Source organism: Rhodamnia argentea, chromosome 2 (assembly GCF_020921035.1).
Source record: "Rhodamnia argentea isolate NSW1041297 chromosome 2, ASM2092103v1, whole genome shotgun sequence".
Taxonomy (NCBI): Eukaryota; Viridiplantae; Streptophyta; class Magnoliopsida; order Myrtales; family Myrtaceae; genus Rhodamnia; species Rhodamnia argentea.
The window spans coordinates 30508343-30523974 of NC_063151.1; the positions used below are offsets into that span (position 1 = coordinate 30508343).

The 15632-nt window shown below is 38.5% G+C and overlaps 2 protein-coding genes across 3 annotated transcripts; both read left to right on the forward strand.

The window, feature by feature from the left end:
- LOC125313700 (cellulose synthase-like protein E1) lies at positions 1 to 960 on the forward strand. Its single transcript, XM_048273536.1, has 2 exons — positions 1 to 198; positions 330 to 960. Exons 1-2 carry the CDS (start codon positions 1 to 3, stop codon positions 870 to 872), a joined length of 741 nt encoding a protein of 246 aa, XP_048129493.1. The 3' UTR covers positions 873 to 960.
- Positions 961 to 6320: 5360 nt separating this feature from the next.
- On the forward strand, positions 6321 to 11393 carry LOC115735836 (cellulose synthase-like protein E6). 2 transcript variants are annotated; one of them, XM_048273882.1, is made up of 9 exons: positions 6321 to 6337; positions 6450 to 6764; positions 8161 to 8485; positions 8594 to 8737; positions 8842 to 8973; positions 9337 to 9549; positions 10021 to 10245; positions 10331 to 10678; positions 10764 to 11393. In XM_048273882.1, the coding sequence occupies exons 2-9, from the start codon at positions 6469 to 6471 to the stop codon at positions 11295 to 11297; spliced, it is 2217 nt and encodes a 738-aa protein (XP_048129839.1). In that variant the 5' UTR covers positions 6321 to 6337; positions 6450 to 6468; the 3' UTR covers positions 11298 to 11393. The 2 variants fall into 2 exon arrangements, with proteins under 2 accessions (XP_048129839.1, XP_030523127.2); XM_030667267.2 differs by lacking the exon at positions 6321 to 6337 and having other exon boundaries at positions 6404 to 6764.
- Positions 11394 to 15632: the final 4239 nt, after the last annotated feature.

Below are 15632 nucleotides of genomic sequence, written 5' to 3' on the forward strand. Positions count from 1 at the left end.
ATGAGATGGTCGGAGGGCGATTTCCAGATCTTGCTGTCCCGATACAGTCCGGCGTGGCACAGGGTCGGGAAGATCGGCCCCGGCCTCATGATGGGCTATCTCCCCTATTGCCTTTGGGCTCCTAATTGCTTGCCTACTCTCTATTACACTATCATCCCCTCGCTTTGCCTCCTGAAAGGCATTTCGTTGTTTCCAGAGGTATTTTTCACACATCTTACAATGTTACTGTGTTCCGTTTTCAATTGCAGGGCATTCAACAAGTCAATTTCATCCTATCGGACAAATAAATCATGGTACTTTTCAGCTATGTTCGTGTTGCTATGAATCAGGTTACAAGCCCCTGGTTCATTCCATTTGGATACGTGATTTTTGGCAAGTACGCTTATAGTTTGGCAGAGCACCTCCGGTCCGGCGGCACGGTCCTCGGTTGGTGGAACGACCAGAGAATGCGGCTCTACAAGAGGACCAGCTCTTACCTCTTCGCCATCATCGACACCATGGTGAAACTGCTGGGGTTCTCCGAGACGGCATTCGTGATCACTTCGAAGGTGGCTGAAGGAGTCGCCCAGCGGTACGAGCAGGAGACAATGGAGTTCGGGCCCGCGTCCCCGATGTTCACCATTTTGACCGCTCTCGCTTTGCTCAACTTGGCTTGCTTCCTCGGCATGGCATTGAAGGGGGTCGTGTCTGGAGGTGCCGGGTTCTCCGGATCGATGTCACTGCAGGTGATTTTGTGTGCAGTTCTGACTGTCATCAATGTGCCTGTCTATCATGGCATTCTAAGGAAGGATGAGGGCAAGATGCCGATTTCTACAACAGTTGCATCAATTGTGATTGCAGTATCTGCCTGCACGATTTTTGTTTCCTTTTGATAGTAAATTAGATGACTCATGTGGTTTTTGCCTTTGAAAATCACTGTGGAACACATAGTTTATGAGGCTTCTTCTGTTATCATCAAAGGGATGCACATTGTTAACACTGCTGGCGGGAAAAATAAATCGCAAGCAACTTTTATCACACTTTTAGCTGTAGGCTAAAAATATCTTGGAAAATAACACGAATGGTCCTTAAACTTTGATCCAATATGCAATATGGTCTATTAATTTTTAATTTGACCAATATGGTCTCCGAACTTTAATCCAATGTGCAATGTAACTCCTGAACTTTGAATTTGTTCAATGTGATTCCTAAACTTTTTGAGCATGTTCAACTAAGTCTCCGAACTATAAAAAAAATGTCCATTGTCGTCTCTTAGTTCGGGGACTAAGTTGAATATGTTCCAAAAATTCATAGATCATATTGGTCAAATTAAAAATTCAAGTATCTCATTAGACATTTGACTAAAGTTTATGGATCACATTATATATTTGGTCAAAACTCATAGATCATTTATGTCATTATCCCAAATATCTTAAGCAACTTTTATCGCTACACCTCGCTCTTAGTCGTAAAATTTTATTTGTCCGTGCTTCATATCGGTAGACTTCATTAAGTGTCTATGAATGTAAAAAAAAAAAAGCATTGATAAAAAAAACCCATGATATTTTTTTTCAGGTCAGTTGTTTACATCTTATCAACATTTTTATGAAATTAACAGTATTGTTATAGTTTGCAAATTCACAATTTTTTGAACTATCTTATTGACTTTTACTCATATAACTTACTAACGTTCTGAATTTTACTCTTCTATGAAATTACGAACATAGCTTATGTCATATTTTATTATCAATTATTTTGTGGGTACCAACTTTCACTGAAGTTACTTACCATCTTTTCATGTTTTATCAACTTTTCTATGTCATTACCAACTTTTATTTGTCATGGTTTGCAGGTCATTGTATTTACTCAACTCATTGGTAAGATTACCATTGTAATTTGTATAAACTCTTTTCTAAGTTGCTAAGGGTCCGTATGGCAATAATTTGATTCTCTGGTTCTGTTTTCCGGAACAAAAAAGATAAGAATCATGTTTAATAACGTAAATGATTTTGATTCTGTTTTCGGGAACAATTTTGGAGCAAAAACAAGAACAAAAAAAAGTTGATTCTGAAAAAAAAGAATCACTTTTGAGAATCACAAAATAAAATGAAATCCCATATCTCTCGCTTTTCCCTTCGGTTCTCTCATCATTTTTTACTCGACCTAAAACATAACGACGTCTCATTTCAAAGAAAATTATATAAGACGATAAAAAAAATCTAAAAAACTTCGAAAAAATTCAGAAAATCCCTAAAAACAGAAGAAGCTTAAATTAGACTAGTTTGACCTCATTTTCATAAATTTGGTTCAAGATTCTCGAGATTTCATAGATTCATTCTTTTTTAGGAAAATCATAAACACTTGTGAAATTAAACTCGAACTACATTTCTCTAAGCCCTTAGAGCTTCACTAGGATTTTATGATGCAATTTATCAATGTCATGATCCCTTGATTGTGCAATTGATTTCATTGGTTGTGAGTTGCCTAAGTTTAAGTACTTTAGACTTAGTCTAGTTTTAGAAAATTTGAAAAAAGACAAAAATAACTTACGTGAACACTTAGAATTGGCTTACCTCATAGATTTAAAAATGAATTGAAAATTTGCGTGAAACGCATTTAGAAAACACTCAATTTCGATGCCAAAAGGGCTTCGATGGAAACACCAACGTAACCAAGTCCCCGGACTCTAGATTTTTCTAGTTGTGTAGAATTGAACGGCTTCTCTCGATCGTTCGATAAGGTTTCCAATCTACCTTGCTAAAAAACTGGAGGCAAATCTATTTGTATATACACATGCCATCGATCGGACTAAAATCAAATTTGATATTCCTTCGTTGCGATTTAGTATAGACTTGGGAGGGCTCGAGCTAATTTGAAATCACGCACTAATCCAACATGATTTATCCTTTTTTAAGCTTAAAATGACTCGTTATGACACGACAATTAGATGAAATAACACGAAAAAATGTTATTTGAAATATGCAATATGCTATGTAAGAGAATCAATATGAATTAATCTTCAATTAATTTGAAATGTAGGATAAAATTCACAAAGTAACTACGTAATTATTCGACTTAAATGATAAAATTATGAAGAGAAATTATTTTCGAAAATAAAAGTTTTATGCAATTACCAAACGCGTTTCTGTTCCAAGAACAGAAATTTTGTGCGATTACTAAACACGTTCGGATTCTCTAAAACTCGTCCAAGGAACATAATCAGAAAAAATAATTATAATCAGAATCACCTTCTCAAATCGGAATCGTTGCCATGCAGGTCTTAAACAACATGTATTTGAATTTTTTCAATCGGCCAACTTTTCTTGTGATTTATGTTCTTGCATTTCTTAGCAATACATTAGATTTATCACCTTTTCGCTGTATTTTCTACAATTAAATTGAATTACCAATTAGATTTGAGTTACCGACTCTCATTTAAGATACTTATCTAAGTTATTTTTCTTCTAATTACCAGCTTTTTTAATACTTTACCAGTTTTCATTTATAAAATTTGCTAGATTTAATTTAATTGATTACAAATTTTCATCTATTGAATTATCAACTAGTTTTAGATTATCTACTCTTACGAGTTAGTTACAACTTTTGTTTAGTTTGTTTTAATTTATTAACTTTTTCATTGGGTTACTTAATGGAGAAAAGAAAAAAAAAGTTAATCACTTGGATAAAAACTGATAGCTTCATTAATAATTGGTAAACTCAAGGCTTTTGTAAGAATTACAAACAAAAATTGGTCAAGATAAAAGAAGCTTTTGTTTTGTTCGGGATAAGAGAAGCCGATGAGCGTAAAACGAAATACAAAGTTTGCGAACCAATCTAATAAGAGTTTCGCATCGCAAAACTAGTCGGCAACTCAATTATGAAAAAACAAAATAGTTGGTAAGTAAGAAAAATTAAAATTGCAACAAAATAGAAAAGTTGGCGAAAAACTCATATGAGAGTCGATGCATAATCCGAAACAAGTTGGTAGAGAAAAGTTAGTAAGTCATATGAAAAAAAAAGAGCTTTCGATAATTTTAATTATATTTTTTAAAAAATGATAGCCGACGTTGCTTACAAAAAATAATGAACGAAAATTATTTTTATCGTTCAAAAAAATTATAAATGCAAATTATTGTGCATAATGAGAATATTTTTTTTTCATTAATTGATTATATCAAGCAATATATGTAATTAATTTAAAAAAAATATCTGAAATAAATGGAGCCTTGATAGCCGTGCTTACAACGTTTATTAACAAGAAGACTTCACATGAAAACGAAAACGAAAACAAAAAGAAGGGGAGAACCAACAAACCTTTGAAATGATTACTGTCGGCTATTTTTTATGTTGATTTTAATAAAGCGCATGGACATTATAAAAATTCTTAGTCAGAGTCGTTCGCAAAATTTAAAAAAAAAAAAAAAACCAGCTTTGACTTTTTGGATGTCGTGATCGGGAGTTAGCTCCACGCACCCGATTCAGGACTTGTCCGAAAGAATTTCCCGAAACAACCTGGCCGAGGCCGTGAGCTCCGTACATTTTGAAATGTGCTTTATGTAGCGAGGATGTTTAAATTCTTCGTATAGACTCACGTGGCCATGAAAATTTCCGTTGAAGAAACATTTAATGATGTGGCAAGTGCCAAACCCACCTTCTCCAATCTGTGAATTCATTACAGTCCCCGAGTCCGTTTCATCGGATGCTCCTGCTCTCCCATTGTTCAATCTTCGCCCATCCCCACTGAAGCGATGGATCCCCTGCAAACATTAAATATTCACTCTACGTACTTCGTACAAATCGACTGAGTGCTTTGTCCCGACACTGTCCTCAACATCTCCAAACAAGCTTCCTCCACGTCAAGAACTCAAAACAAGAACGAGGGTGCACCCAAAATCCGGATAAGATCTCGGACCATTCTTTGTAGTGGTTGGACTATATCATTTCTTTATAGTGGGACTTCTTTAACGCAATTCGATATATCTGATTGGACTCACACCATATCATTTCTTTATAGTGGGACTTCTTTAACACAATTCGACTAAAATTACGACAAGATATACGCGATCTCAATGCATTATAGTGGCACGATGAAACGAAATTTAGTGACTTCCCAAAGCTTTAGAGTGGCACTACGAAACTAAATTTAGTGACTTGTGCAAGTGTGATGCTCTGATGAAAATTTAGTGACACAAAACCTCATTCTTGCCAAAATGATGGGAATATTCGAGACATGAAAAAGGCTGAAGTTATGCTATCGAGCATTTATTAAGAGTATATATTTCGCATGCTTCCGAAAAGGGTACATTATTTATTGTACCCCAATTATTAAGAGTATATATATCTCCCACGACGTAGCAATAATTAATGGTGCTTATAAATGAATGCATTTTATCTATAATTTTCTTATCTCCTTCATTTAAAAAGACCTATTTTCACTTTCTTCATCAATAGATTAACGTAAATGAATTGTCAATATTCTAGATAAAAACGATATTTAAGAATTCAATCGTGATCTCTTGTCCGAAATGTTTAAGGATATTAGTAAATTTTATATGAGTGTGGTGTGACTAACGGATATAATATATTAACGTTGAACTTAGCGAATAGACAACCTTGATTTTTGGTTGTGGTAGATCCTTTATTCGGTCATATTTGCAATTTATCTACCATAAAATAAGTTAACGTACCAATTAAGTTCCGCTACACATTTTAAAGTGTCAATGGTGCTAATGAATAGGCGATTTTATTATTCACAACAGGTGCATTAACACGGGAATTAAGAGGTAGCAAAACATAGTCTAGAGACCATAAAATTATTTTTATGGGGATCGCTATCAATTATTTTAAAATTTTAAATTATTTGATAAAAATATGATTTAATATTTAATTTTTCAATCAATATTGTACAGCGAATCCCTTTCGAGACGAAAACAATCTCGAAACATGCATGTTCTTTTCCCCTTTTTTTGTACTTATCCATTGACTTGGCTATTATAAAAGTTAAAAGACTGATTTGATTTTGGTGGCATAGAGATGGCGCAAACTTTAAGACTGAAAGATAAGATGGTGGGCTGTTGTGGACAACAATTCTCATCTTCAGTTCCTTGTTCGCCCAAGTCCTCCCAGGATAAGATTCTTGAGTTTGGATTTCGGCCGCGCCTGTAATGATCAGATCCAATCACATGACGTGCCAACGAGCGGTTGCTCTCTACTCCGACGACGATGGGGATGGGCAGCCGAATGATACAATTGGCCAATTTTGGCGTTTTTGTTCGGCGTCTCTGTCCCTCCCCATTCTACCCTGTGGATGTGACTTGTCGACCGTGTCCGGCACCTTTCCACCATTTCTTCTGCATTGGTTGGTCCCCGCAGCAGTCCTTTTCATTGCACTCTTTGAAAAACAAACAAAACCCTAACCCACCATATATATCAAGTGTGTGTGTTAGAGAGAGAGAGAGAGAGAGAGAGAGAGAGAGAGCAGTAAGAGAGATGGCTGTTGAGAGTAGAGAGCGAGGAGGAGGGCAGGGGCTTCCTCTCTTCGAGACCAAGAAATTAGGCGGAGCAAGAATTGGTCACAAGGTGTTCGCTGCCACAATCTTGGGGTGCTTAGGGTGGATATGGGTGTACCGGTCCCTGCACTTGCCCAGGCCGGGAGAGAAGGGGAGATGGGCTTGGGTGGGGATGTTCGTTGCCGAGGTGCTGTTCGGGTTGTACTGGGTGTCAACCCAATCTGTCCGTTGGAATGCCGTGTGCCAGTATCCATTTAAGGAGAGGCTCTCACAGAGGTTGTTCCCCTTCTCTTGCTCGCACTAGCAATCTCGGTCCACGCTTATAAAATGATACGACGATTGATAGTTCAAGGGTCGCAGTTTTCGAGTTAAAATCCGAGGTATTTATACTATACGCATGTCATTACTCTATGTTAAATAAGTTCTCTCCCACACAGAAGTTAAGTACCCTTGGACCAAGAAGTTAAGATCAAGGTAAAAATTCCGAGCCCGAGCTAGACTTACTTCCCTTATGGATAGATAGAACAATAATGGACACTTTGGGCTTTAAGCTAACCAAATATGAACTATTTCAAGGATTTGACATTGGACTTTCTTCATCCCCTGTTGAAGGACACGTCTTCCAATTACCCTTTTTTTCACTTTTGAGTTACAAAGATAAACATTTCTAACAACGAATTTCACATAATTAGAGACATGGTTGTATAAAGTTTCTTTCAATTAGAGAAGGAGGGGAAAATATAACACTTCATTTTAGTTGAGTTCACAAGTGTGGGATACTTGTAATTTACCAAAGAAAATTTTTCGTTTTGTAGTGGATTATGTTGGCCAAAACTGGATCCGATGTCTGATCCCGTGTGAAGTCATAGAGCTAGTAGGCCAACAAGACCCTTTCTTGCGTTTTCTGCTGGGTAAATAAAGCAAACGATATCTAAATTTTGGTCGAATACGCAATGTGATCAAGCAATTTAAAATTTATTCAATATGGCCCTTGAATTTTAGCACAAATGCAATGTCGTTCCTGAACTTTTAGTATTTAAATATGATCCATATACTTTTGGTATTTGTTCAATTTAGTATACGGACTATGTGGAAATATTCAATAGTGTCTCTGAACTTGAATTGATGAGAGGATAATGCCGAATATTTTCATATTATCTCGGAACTAAATAGAACACGTACCAAAAGTCTATAGACCATGTTGAATTATTAAATGTTTAGGAACGATATTGCACATCGGGTTAAAGTTCATGGATTATATTGGACAAATTTAAATTACAGAGATCACATCGTACATTTGACCAAAATTCGGAGACCATTTGTGTCGTCATCCATTTTCTGTTTATATTGATGGGATGGTATTTTAGTAGAGTCTCAACGGGGTTAAAGGGAGCAAATTTTCAATTTTAAAAATGGAGGAATGTAGTTGGCCAAAAACCAAAAAAAGTAGAGGAAGATAATTAATGTTAAATTGGTGGAAACTCTGATGTGTTTTTGGTGTTTTCTCTTTCTATAAATGATTATAACGAAGAAAATCAATCAGAATGCAGAAAGTTACAGTAATCGATATTTGCGTCTTCTTGTGACATCGATTATGGAGCTCAACTAGTCATGCGCCACGATGACAAGGGTTTTAATAATTCATGTAACGGTGATGTCCCATTCGTTGCAGATACGAAAATGATCTACCTGCCGTCGACGTCTTTGTGTGCACGGCCGACCCGGAAGCCGAGCCACCGGCGATGGTGGTTAGCACCGTCCTCTCGGCCATGTCCTTCAATTATCCACCGGAGAAGCTGAGCGTCTATCTCTCGGACGATGGAGGGTCGGCACTGACATTCTATGCGCTGCTGGAGGCCTCGAAATTCTCCAAGCGTTGGATCCCTTTCTGCAAGAAATTCAAGGTCGAACCGAGGTCTCCCGGGGCCTATTTCGCCCGCCATTCCGACGTGGGACGAGAAGCCGCCGCGGCCGGAGAAGAATGGTTCGCTACGAGGGTAAGTTTCTAGTCTCTCTAGGCAAAGGTGCTCGCGAGCGCGCGCGTAAAAATATTGAGGCGTTGTCATTTCACCATTAAAATTCCATCTTCTTCTTCTGCTACAAAGAAACTGTATGAAGATATGAAGCATCGGATTGAAGAAGCCATGGAAAGGGGCAGCGTTCCAATGGAAGTGAAGGAGCAACATGAAGGTTTCTCGGAATGGAATAATCCAACCGTGACAAAGCGGGATCACCAGTCAATTGTGAAGGTAAAGCATTGTAAATTAATTGTTTAATTAATTAATTAACCTTACTAATTTCATTAAAAAAATACTTGACATTATGTAAATTTTCAATAATTTTTTTTTATCAGATCGTAATTGATGGGAGACAAGGGGATGCTGTGGATGATGTTGGATGCAGACTACCAACGTTAGTGTACTTGGCACGAGAGAAGAGACCTCAATGCCCTCACAATTTCAAGGCTGGCTCTATGAATGCCCTGGTACTTTATATCCTTTAGTCTGATAATAATTCAAGGAAAGAAAGAAATGGATACACATTAGGTTTATCTCAGTGTTGAATCCGAAAAAAGAAACCAAACATGATGTGCAAAACGAGTCGAAGCAATGTCTTTTTATTTTTCATAACCCAGTATTTTGAAAAACATAAATTAGATAACCTCACTTGAGTATATATTTCAACGTGGTCAATATCCATTCGCTCAATTAAGCATAGTGTCACGGGTCTTCAAACTTTCCCATTAACATATTTTACCTTAACAATAAGTCTTTTCTAGTAATACGATGATTTAGTTTCATACTGCAATGTTGCCTAATTATGTCTAGTTTGTGATTTTCATGCGCAGATTAGAGTGTCATCCGTGATAAGCAATGCGCCCGTGATCCTCAACCTAGACTGCGACATGTACTCCAACAACTCGGATTCGATACGAGATGCGCTGTGCTTCTTCATGGACGAAGAGAGAGGCCACCAAATGGGTTTCGTGCAATATCCTCAAAACTTCGACAACATTACGAAAAACGACATCTACTTCAACTTTTTTAGGGTTTTCAATGAGGTAAAAGTCATCATCGATTCTTTCTCCTGCAGTGAGATTCAACTTGGTAGGTATGAGATTTTGTGCGGGATCATTGTCGACCGTCTTAAAAGATTAAGCTGTTAAATTAAGATGCGATTTAATATCTAATTATTATATCGCTTCTCGTCACGGTTAATCCGATCTTTTTACATAGAGCTTGGAAATATTCAAAATAAGATTCCGTGAAACCATTCTCAACTGTTTTAAAAATTTTAAGCTGTTAGACGAATGCAAGATTTAATATTTAATTATTCTATCGTATAAATGACACCAACGGCTACCAAAGTGGGAAATGATTTTTCCATATGAAACGGCCCAGAACCGGTTCCTTTGCACACCCCTCGCTTAAGCTGTTGGACGAATGAGCCGTTTAATAATTAGCTTATGACACCATTATAAATGTAACTGGTGGAGTAACACGTTTGATGTTTTGGGTGCTGGAACGGGAAGATTGAGCTAAGAGAAATGGGTGGATATGAAGCTGCTCCGTACTGCGGGACCGGATGCTTCCACAGAAGAGAGAGCCTCTGCGGGAGACAGTACTCCCGAGACCGTGAACCAGAATGGAGCTGTGAAGCTAGGACTAGGAGGGATGAAACTGTCGAGAGACTCGAGGAAGACGCGAAACTTGTTGCTGACTGCTCTTACGAGAAGGGTAGTCAATGGGGGAAGGAGGTCTGTCTCTCTCAGACACGCACACATTTCTGATGTTTCGCTGTCCTCGAAGACACCTATACATGATGTTTCAACGCTTTTGCAGATGGGAGTGTCGTACGGAATTGCGGCAGAAGACGTAGTGACGGGCCTGAGGATCCTGTGCCGGGGATGGAGGTCCGTGTACTACAACCCGAAGCGAGAGGCCTTCTTGGGCGTGGCTCCCAACACGCTCGACCTCTCACTCGTCCAGTACAAGAGATGGTCGGAGGGCATGTTCCAGATCTTCATCTCCAGGTACTGCCCCCTCGCCATCGGACATGGCCACATCCCCTTCGGAGCTCGGTTGGGTTACTGCATCTACCTCTTGTGGGCGCCTCTCTCCCTCCCCACGCTCTTCTATGTCGCTGTCCCTCCCGTCTGCTTGCTTCGCGGCGTCTCCCTGTTCCCTCTCGTGATTATCTCATCTCCCTCTTTGATGTTCTTCCATCGATGGTCCCCGTTGCCGCATCTGAGTCTTTTCTTTTGGGGGGTTGCAGGTCGGGAGCCCGTGGTTCGTGCCGTTCGCGTGCGTGTTTCTAGCCAGAAACGCTTATAGCCTGGCCGAGGCCGTGAGTTGCGGAGCCACGCCCAGAGCATGGTGGAACTCCCAGCGGATGCTCCTGATCCGAAGGACGACGGCGTTCTTCTTTGCCTTCGCGGATGCGGTCCTCAACAGCCTCGGCGTCTCTCAGATTGCCTTCGACCTCACGGCAAAGGTGGCAACGGAGGACACGGTGGCGAGGTACGAGAAGGAAATCATGGACTTCAGTGGGAGCTCCATGATGTTCGTCTCCATAGCAACGTTGGCATTGCTGAATCTCTTCTGTTTGGTTGGTGGATTGATGAAGCTTGGTATGGACTTCAAGTTTACGGGGCAAATGGTTCTCGGTGGGCTTGTGGTCTTGCTCAATTCACCCGTTTACCATGCGCTGTTCATTAGGAGGGACAAAGGTTGCTTTTTAGCCTCAGTCGTCTTCAAGTCTTTTGTATTGGCTTCTGTGGCTTGTTCAATTGGAATTTTGATGGGCTGATTTGAAAATGAGTTCGAGATTGATATTTTGAGAGTTACAGTTGTAATTTGATTTCTTTTGTTGGGAATTTACTTATATGGACGTCTTACTATTGCACTTAATTTGTCTGATACTATAGTTGTAATTTGTCAATAGCTTACAAGTTAGTAGAGATGAGCATTGGTTTGCATGCGAACCTAGTCGGTTCTGGGTGTTCGGTTAAAGGGTTAGAACTATCGATTCTAAACCGTACGATTAAACCCTTACTATATGTACAGGAGACTCAAATCCGGATCTCCCGCTTTGCTTTGAGATTAGTTTCACGGCACTTCATCATGTGAAATCAACACATAATGTGTTCCAAAACTATTAGAATAGGTCTCGAGTTTGAGCTCGTGGAAAAAAATTTGTCTAAAGTCAGTCCGACTTGTGCTTCCCATCAACTTTTCGGCAGTCGATCATCATGGACCTTGACAATGTAGGAAGGAAAGAGAGAACGGGAGAATGGGCGCATCGCTTCTCGAAATACGAATTAAAATTACAAAAATTTCTTTAAATATTTAATTGACTAGGTCACTGAAATATAATTAAGAGTTCTAAATAATTTCTTTAAATATTTTTTTAAAAATTAAAATTAAAAAAATTTGTGCCGGTCTAGGCAGTCCGGTAGGGCGGTTCCACTCCTAAATTCGAGAATCATACTTCCGTCCTCGGGAGCCGGACCGAACTATCTGATCAATCTCGATCCGATCGGCCTTTTTTTCTCACCCCTAATAATTGCAACGATCAAACTAACATTAAAAGCACTTACATAAACTAGTAAACCACCCTCTTCTTTGGTGCACATTTAAAATATGGATATGTGTTTCAAATACACAGAAACCGGTTCTATTGGACTGCCTTGGAATCTGATCGGATCGGAAATCAATCATCCCTAATAAGTATACTCGAATGATCGAGTCAATTAAATTATTGTCATCAAAATTTGTGAATGCCTTCATGAGATTGAGATATTATGACGGCTAAATATTGTATATATCATTTATGAAAACTAAAGTCTTGAGTTGTTTCAATATGATTATAATCTTCATTGCATCGTTGGATCTATGATAGAGTTGTGTGCCACTCTCCCTGTAAATGTAGATCACACCGACCGAACCCCATAAATCCAATTTCATTCGATTGCACCCGCTTGGAACGATACCTTCTGCGAACAACAAAAACAATCATAATAACAATAAAGACACTTCAATTTTAAACGACTAAAAGCACAACCCAAACAAACAAACTCTACCATTCTTTCATTTCATCAAATCAGACTCTAATTTCTCTCTTCCGACGGAAGTCTCTCTCATCATGCACTGTTGCCGCCTCACCTCATCTCGGCCTTGCTCGGTCGTCATCGCCATTGTCGCCTTGTCTCGCTGAAGCGCCTCTGCTCGCGGCTCATGATGCTCTCTGGATCTAGAACTTTATGCCAGCGGGGGGATCATAATGAATTACTAAGTTACCATAATTTAAGTTATGTTTGCAAACCCAAAGCCATTAGGTTCCTGGCAAATGGCTTTTGGCAAATTTTTTACGGAGTTACGTAAAAAAGCAATTGCATTTCCAAAGGCCTTTGAGTCGAAGCAGGTGGTGCTTTGGGCTTTGAACATTTCTAGAAAGTTGACACATTCTTTTCTTTCATCTTTACCATGGCTAAACTTTCATTATTCTGAAAATATCTTCACCTTATGTGATGTTGACGCCGAAGGGCTCATGCCACTAGCGATGTCAGATTTGGTGCTGACGATGCTGATCTGGCTAGTAGCCTCGCCACCCAAGTGGCTGAGCGAGCGAGCAAAGGCAAGGCTACAGGTGCCAAATCTGGCCTCATCGATCGCCCATCCTTCATTGGTTTTGAGTTTTTTTTTTTAAATAGCAAAAGTCATTTGGAAAGCATAATTTTTCTCAAATAGTATATAAACCAAAGTTGTTTTCCAATACACTTTTACATTACAATTTACCAAACATCACTTACATTTCGAAAATTCCTTTTAACATAAAATCGTTTGCATTGTTCTAAAAATTTTCTCCAAAAGCCGAATCAAACACACGCTTGGTTCTTGACCCTCGTTTGCTCCATACATAGGTTCTTGGATAATAGCACAAATGGTCCATGAACTTTAATCCAATATACAACGTCGCTCATAAACTTTAAAGTTGTGCAGTGGGGTCCATGAACTCTGGATCAATGTCCAATGTAGTCCCTAGACTTTTAATCTGCTCAATGTGGTCTATGAAACATTAATATATATTCAATATGGTCCATGTATTATACGAAAATGTTTAAGAGTTCAAAAACCACATTGAACAAATTAAAATTTTAAGGACGACATTACATATTAGACCAAAGTTCAAGGATCACATTAAGCAATTAAAATTCAATAACCACATTACACATTTTGGTGAGATGATGTCTTGGGCACTTACACATCGAGAACCCAAAAGGGGAAAGACCTTTTCCTACGGGTGTAGGAAAACCATGAACGGGATAATAGGCCCAAATCCAATGGTAGCTAAAACTTATTAGATACCCCTTTCTTAGCCTATACGAAAGCATTTTCAAAGCAACCCGACGACATCCTTGGAAAATTGGGACATTTGCTTGGATTTCAAATCAAATTAATGCAAATGAGTTGCTAGAAAGGAGATACTTTCATATAAATTAAGGTCGCAGTTCTTGCACGTAACTAAACCGCACCCCTACTTTGACTATATAGCCGACATGATAATGGAAAAGTTATTCAAAAGGGACTATAATCACACAAACAGAAAGTTTTAAGGACAAAAAAATCTCGATTGTCAATTATTCCCGCTGTCCCTTAAGGATTTGAAGTTGACCCCTCTGAACATAATATGGTGTTGCCCCTTATGCTCTTTCTCTAACACGCGCGGGTTTAACGGGTGCACACCGAAAAGAAGAAGAAGAAAAAAGTTGAGGACCTGCGAACCGGTTTGGAGTCGGCCGGTTCGATTCTGGAACGTTTGCTTATAAATATCGCCCGATTTTTTATTATAAGAATTTGGAATTGGCCCTGACAGAATAGATTCCCGATTTCTAAATTGACAATATACTAAATGAAAATTTTCTTCCGACAAAAAAAAAGAAAAAAGAAAAAAGAAAAAAGAAAATCGACAACCCATTCCTCCCCATGCTCAATCACCCCTATAAGTCGGACTGATTCAATGATGTCATTATGAAACTTGGGTTATACAATTATTTTCTCGGGAAATGATCTCCTTGTCTTATATCTCGTAATCCCTTTATTTATTTTTGGAAAAAAAAAAAGGTTCTCTACTAATTGTAGTCGTGTTAATTCAAATCTAAATCTTTTCACGTATTGCCAATTGAATCTGTCCAACTAGTTTTGATCGAAAATCGCTGAGTAGACGCTGGCCTCGGGCAAGGACGTCCTGGCCCTAAATCTAGGGAAAAAATAAAAAAGTAAAGAATAGAAAAAATTATTAAAAAATTCTATTAAATTTGTCCACGTTAGAGCTAGGCCGGCGTCCATGTCACAAATTTTTGGTTAAAATTGGCCGAACAAACTCAATTGGCAAAACATGAAAATGTTTAGAACTGAATTGGAAAAAAAAATATTTAAGACTGAATTAACATAATTACAAAGACTTTTTGATAATTTTCCATTTAATCGTGAGATAATTGAGAATCTATGCTTTCGATGACTAATGATTGAAATGATAATGACGGACGCGACTATGTCTCGCAGCCAATGACTTAAAAAGTGTTGCAGAAAAAATCAACCATGCATTACATACAAATAAGCAGGATTAAGCCAGGACTAATCCCCACGCCATGAGGTCATGATGACGTGAGCCTATGTCAACGCGTCACCCCATACGTCAAGTCGTGTTCAAATTGGACTCTCGCGTATTGAAATGATAGTTTCATTGGATATGTAAGAATAATTAGCTTAACTCAATCGAAACTCATCCATTTCACAAGCATGAAAAAGTGATTCTCTTAAACTAGCTCACGATTATCTCATTAATTCTTTAAGATTTGTTCCTGGATGATCACTCATAAAGAAGAAGAAGAAGAAGAAGAAGATGATGATGATGATGATGACGACGACGACGATGAAACTTGCGCATTTAAAAAAAAAAAGTTGCAATGACGTTTTTATGGATTAAAGTTTGAAATTTAGGAATAATTGAGTTAGACATGACACAGACCAATAAGGTGGTAGGTGGAGTGGTAAAGGGGTCTATGAGTTTTTACGAGGTTACAAATTTCATTCACGTCTTTGGATCGGAAGTTGTATGGTTATCCGTGACTCATACGAAAAA

Bases quoted from the DNA above. Each gene is read 5' to 3' on its own strand.
- LOC115735836 (XM_048273882.1), top strand. From the start codon at position 6,469: ATGGCTGTTGAGAGTAGAGAGCGAGGAGGAGGGCAGGGGCTTCCTCTC. The intron at 8,738-8,841 runs GTAAAGCATTGT...TTTTTTTATCAG, and splicing joins ATCACCAGTCAATTGTGAAG to ATCGTAATTGATGGGAGACA. The intron at 9,550-10,020 runs GTAAAAGTCATC...TGGAACGGGAAG, and splicing joins TTTTTAGGGTTTTCAATGAG to ATTGAGCTAAGAGAAATGGG.
- LOC125313700 (XM_048273536.1), top strand. From the start codon at position 1: ATGAGATGGTCGGAGGGCGATTTCCAGATCTTGCTGTCCCGATACAGT. The intron at 199-329 runs GTATTTTTCACA...GCTATGAATCAG, and splicing joins GCATTTCGTTGTTTCCAGAG to GTTACAAGCCCCTGGTTCAT.